Raw genomic sequence first — 5,910 nt, 5'->3', positions numbered from 1 at the left:
ATGTATTTAGGGATGAACACCTTCATGTATATATAGCTTTCAATCATCCTTACACGAAGTGGTTCCAACTTAAAAGAAAAGGTGCAATATTTAACCAAAAAACCACCAGAAATTCGAAAAAAAAGTTTCAACCAACAGTCAAATTTTAACGCTATGCGATCCGATAGGCTATAGTCATGCAATCGCATAACTATAAAGTTGGCTGTCCTTTGATTCTCTGAAAATCTATAGGCGACCGAAAGCCTCAAAGGCTTATGTGTTGCTTAAGCCATTTTTATGGTTTGATTTTCTCGATTTATCTACTTCTTTTCTCAATTCATTCTCTTTGATTTTTGAACAATAAGATTACAACAGTTGTTTGTTCGATATCATTATCTTGCAGATTTATTAGGCATGATCTTGGCACGTAAGCAAAGTATAAATTTTGGATAGCGTTGTTTAAAAATGTTTTTTTTTTTTTATTTAATTTTTGCGATGCATGAAATTGAATATCGTTCAGTACGATATGTAATTTCCTTCAAATTTTATGTTTTATTTGTAGTACACATCTGATGAGATTGTGCTGAAAATGTGGAGTACTGATATGTGGACTTTAATAGACGAGTACGCATGTGATCACATGTTTATGTTTATTTTCGGTCGCATTAATGTTCTGTGGGGTCTGATGTTAGCATTCGAGAGGATGAAATTTGATAATTGGTATTAAGGTCAAATATTGTCAAAAGCTCATTTTAGAAATGCTTATTTGTTCGAATTCGTTAGATTTTACAGAGAAATTTTACCGTTCATCAGCGAAAGTCTATTAGGGCATCGTTTGACAGTGATTTTTCATAATAAAAATTTGATTTTTTGACCGTTATTTAATTATTTCAACTGTCATTTTTGACTTCTTCACTCACATGTGGTCCCACTTTTGTTTTTAACGATTAAAATATCGATTCTCAAAATCACTACCAAACGGGCCCTAGATATGCAATTTACGACGTGATTAAAAAAACGATGCACACATTCTACGGCATTGTGCTGACAGTACTCATGTGGCGTAATAGAACGCGACAATTATTAAATATGTACTTCCAATTGCACAGGTCATTTTGTTGTGGTCTTGCCATATGTGCTCTCGTGATCGAAGGTGTAAGTGCAATAAATCTTGTCACTCGTGGCGAAAAGAGCGCACACACATATATTTTCTAACAGCCTAAAGTTTATTCTTCTTTGGCATTTAATTAATCGTAGGTGTAAGTACAATAAGTTTCATTACATCAAAAAGTATGGAGCTACGAAAACATGTCTTGATCTACAATATAAAGTAGGTTAATAGAAATGTATGTTTTGTGACATGAAGAAAATGGGTATTCTTCACAGATTAGAGCTTTAGACGTGGGTTGTGGAAGATGGCTTCTCAAATAATCTATGTAAATTCCCTAAAGTGCATGGAACTACCATCACGATAGTGTTTGGCGGGAAATAAAATTTGATTTTTAGTAGATTTTAATAGAAATTTTTGAAATGTATGGTTAAAAAGTTATAGGACTCATGAAAGATGTAGTTAATATTGATTGTTTGATTTTGACTTAAATGAAAATCAAATTTTAATTTAAACCAAACATACTCTAAATCTTGCCTGCATGATGCGTCCCAACCTCCATCGTGGACAACATCTCGATGGTACATTAATGTTGAAATTCATGCAAAAGAACAACTTAGCCCCCCGTTTGGCAAATAAATTTATAAATAATTTATAAATTCAATCAAATTCAAACATTAATTGTCATCCATTGTTATTCCTATTTATAAATCATTTATAAATTCGTCAAGCAAAGACTTAGACTTTTGCATCCATTTAGAAAACTTTTTCAGCAAAATTTATGACCTGTTTGGTCCCCATTATTTGAAGTTTTAATTTTAGAATAGTTTTTTTTTTTCTTTTTGTGGTTGAAAAGAAGGAGAAGTTTTTGGTTTATGTGTAATTTTATTTTATTAAAAAATGTGTGATTAACAAGAAAAGAGAAAATTGTATTATAAATTTGATGGGACTCAAACCGGAAGAAAAGGGATTTTTTTTTCTTTTTGTGGTTGAAAAGAAGGAGAAGTTTTTGGTTTATGTGTAATTTTATTTTATTAAAAAATGTGTGATTAAAAAGAAAAGAGAAAATTGTATTATAAATTTGATGGGACTCAAACGGGAAGAAAATAGAATTTCTAGTAGCTTTCTCCATAATCAACGCTACAAATAATGGATCACGATAGCCCCCCGGGGCATAGCTCAACTGATGGATCAATCAACATTGGCTTGCTTCCAGTGGCAGGGTGGAGAGTTCGATTTCTGGTGGGAACCTACGGCCAAAATTTTGGTATGGAACACTCACTGTGGAGGAGGGTCTCTTGTGCGCAGAAGTGTACAGTCAATCGGGGGAACTTATGATCCAGTTGAGGTATAACCCGCGATTTACCCCCTCCAAGGTCTAGGGGCATGGGTCTTGGAGGTCCAGGATTTAGTCTGGTGTAAGTTGGGATACCTAGATATTAAAAAAAAAATAATAATAATAATAGATCACAACAAGTCTTGACCAAAAGTCAAGTTCGTTGAACTCGTCACTTTCTTAGTACCTTTTGTTCTTAAATAATGTAGACATGTAATTAGAAAAATATCAATGTTTTGAAAATCGATTCGGCCATCGACTAGAAAAAGGTGAAAGGTGAAGGGTCAAAATGCTCATCCGGAAACGAACCGAGATCGAAGTGAATGCAATAAACAAATAAATACATACATACAAAAATAATAAAAATACTGTGAAAACAATAATTTTATTTCATTTTCATATTAATAATTCAAAGTAAATCTATCTTTGTTAATTAGATTCATTATCCTACAATTAGCCTTGATATTTCGCAAATTAAAAATTAATATGTTAAAATATTTTGCTTTGTTAAATTAAAATAGTTGAAACTTATAGAAAATGATATCTAACATTAATATATTAATAATCAGGTGCAATTTAAATTAATTTTGAATCAAATAAATAAACTGATGAAGGTGGATATTAAAATTTAGTTAGTGGGAATTCACAATCATATTAGTCAATTAGACATGCATTTGGATATTATATATATAAATGTTATTCCACTATTCCACAGTAGAAGTTTATGCAACCATTGAAAAGAAATTCATCTATAAAAGGCATTATCTCACATTGGAAGTTTGTGAAACAATTTGAGAGATGCATTTATAAAAGAAACATACAACCCAATATTTCTCTATGGACATTTGAATTGTAGCTTACGATGCTCATTCATGAAGTTAAAAATTTTAAAACTAAAAGAAAAAGGGGGGAAACCACAAAATTGCAATCAATTAATTGGTTTATTGTTAAATCAAATGGTTCTATAGATTTTTAAGTGATTTTATTATAATCGATTAATCGAGCATGATTGGCCCCTTTTTGGACCATGTTTCCCATTTTACCGATTCATAAAGTTAAAAAAAAATTTAAACTAAAAAAAAAAAGAGAGAGAAAATCACAAAACTGCAACCGGTTCATTGGTTAACGGTTAAGTCGGCCGGTTCAGTAGGCTTTAAGTGGTTTTGTCATAATCGGTTAACCAAGCATGATTGGCACCTTTTGGGCTCTGTTCCCAATTTTACCAGTCGAACTGGCTGTGTCGAACTGATTTTTACAACATTGAAAAATACATGTAAAACTATTAATAAATGAGAATGAATTAGAACACCAAGACAAATTTTGGAGAAAACGAGTAGTTGACAGGTTCGGCTTAAATTAATTGATTGCCTAACCAACTTAAATTGCTATTTTCATAGTTATAAAACCCGGCATGGAGAATCGGTGACCCGAGCCCTTGATCGGGCCGGTTAGAATATTTTCATAAAAATACAATTGACTCGATCAAAATCGAGTTGATTGAGTTAACCGAGCGATTTTAATATTAACTCGACCATTTGACTGGTGTGACCAAGATTTAAAAGTTTATCCGTAAGTTTTTTGCTCTTAAAAGTTTTGAGTTTTAGACCTCTAGGTAAAGTGAGTACCATATAATCATTAGAGATCAATTGTTTATTGTTATATGTTTGCTGTAAATATGAACATGTAAATCATTTATAGTTTGTTAAAAATATTTTTAAAAAATTGTAGTAATTATTTTAATTAAAATGAGTTGAATATTTAACAAAATAATATATAAATAATTAATGACCAATAATTTAATTTTTTTTTATTTTATCTAAAAGAAAAACTTTCAACTTTAAAAAATATTTTATAATTATTAAGCATTGATCCACCGATTTAACCATTAACTCATTGGTTCAATCAGTAACCTGAGACCTGGTGCCTTGACTGGGTTGATGGTCGAGTCGGGTTTAATAATTATGGTTATTTTTTCTTGGCATGTCGGCTTAATTAAGTGGGAAAAATTGGTTATAATTAAACAAATTAAATAAGGGTATATTAGTAAAACGAACAAATTAAAACATTCTCAATACAGAAATGAGACTATATAATTGAAATAAGAAAATAAGAAAAGTCGGTATATATAAATGGAATGGGTGGATAAATAAAATATCTTGAACGTGGAGAACGTGCCTCCCGATTAAAGATGCTGTTGGAAAAAAATAGCATTGTTTGTCCAGATTCAGGTGGGAAGATAAGGAATGCACCACTAAAGGACTGCCACGTACTTTTGAAGGTTTACGGTTTTGTTTGGTAGCTATTAAAATTAGATTTTGATAAAAGTTTTTGATAGGTGTGATTGAAAAGTTGTAGGATCCACGAGATATGTGGTTAAAATTAATTGTTTCACTTTGACTTAAATTAAAATCTTATTAAATCAGTACCAAACAACAATTTTTAAGGTATACTATGTGAATTATTAATGTTTATGAAAAGATTGGAGTGCCGTCAAGAAGAGACAAAATTTCTATGTATTAATAGTAGATCGAAGACTCCCAATCTATCTTCACATCACATACGTTCTCCACTTTTTGGCGCGCGCGCACACACGCGTAGTAAAAATGGAGACACTAAAAATTGCAATTTCGTTGCTGACCATAACCATTTTTACTGTGGCATGGAAGATTTTGAACTGGTTATGGCTTAATCCAAGGAAGAAAGAGAGGTTTCTTAGGAAACAAGGATTCAAAGGGAATCCGTATACTTTCAGAAGGCTTTTGTTTGGAGATGAAAAAGAGAGTGAAAAGGTCTATGAAGAAGCCTTTGCAAAACCTATCAATATGCATGATCCAATTGTCCCTCGTGTTGTGCCCTTCATACATAAAACCCTTGAAAACTACGGTAAGTAAATCAAAAAATATTTCTCTATTGTATTTTTTCGAGAATATTATATTGTTATCTCTTTATAATGAACGAAAAGAAAATTATGATTTGTGCAGGTAACAAATCATTCATGTGGGCCGGACAGAGACCAAAGGTGCTGATAATGGAACCTGAACTGATGAAAACTGTCATGGTTAAACACAGTAACTTCGTTAAGAATTTTAAGGTCACTAATAATATAGTACAAGATCTTATCACTGGAATTATTCGCTATGAATCTGCCGACTGGGCTAAAAGAAGAGGAATTTTGAACCCTGCTTTTCAAATGGAAAAGCTGAAGGTAAATTCTAGCCACGATTGATTCAAGAAACACCTCTCTTCATCTGTAATTAAATAATTATTATTCTTTTTTTTTTTCTATTGATAATGTTAATTCAGTATTTGAAATAATGTTATTAATTTTGTATAATGCAGCAAAAGATACCAGTATATCAAAATTGCTGTAATGATGTTGTGAATGAATGGAAAGAGTTGGCTTCCAAGGATGTTACTGTAGACGTGCTTCCTCATTTCGAAAACTTGATCGCAAGAATTGTTTCTGAATCTTTGTTTGCCACTGATT

The 5,910-nt window shown here is 31.7% G+C and overlaps 1 protein-coding gene across 1 annotated transcript; it reads left to right on the top strand.

Moving 5' to 3' along the window:
- Positions 1-4,952: 4,952 nt before the first annotated feature.
- Positions 4,953-5,909, top strand: LOC111398275 (secologanin synthase-like; the record flags this gene model as incomplete). The annotated part of the gene is made up of 3 exons (XM_023025199.1): positions 4,953-5,306; positions 5,405-5,628; positions 5,763-5,909. Coding segments are annotated over exons 1-3 (651 nt in total), but the record flags the coding sequence as incomplete, so codon positions are not given.
- Between the last annotated feature and the right edge of the window lies 1 nt (position 5,910).

The sequence above is a fragment of the Olea europaea genome, chromosome 8, assembly GCF_002742605.1.
Source record: "Olea europaea var. sylvestris chromosome 8, O_europaea_v1, whole genome shotgun sequence".
NCBI lineage: Eukaryota > Viridiplantae > Streptophyta > Magnoliopsida > Lamiales > Oleaceae > Olea > Olea europaea.
The sequence above is the reverse complement of the archived record's forward strand: the minus strand, read 5'-3'. Positions and strand labels throughout refer to the sequence as shown.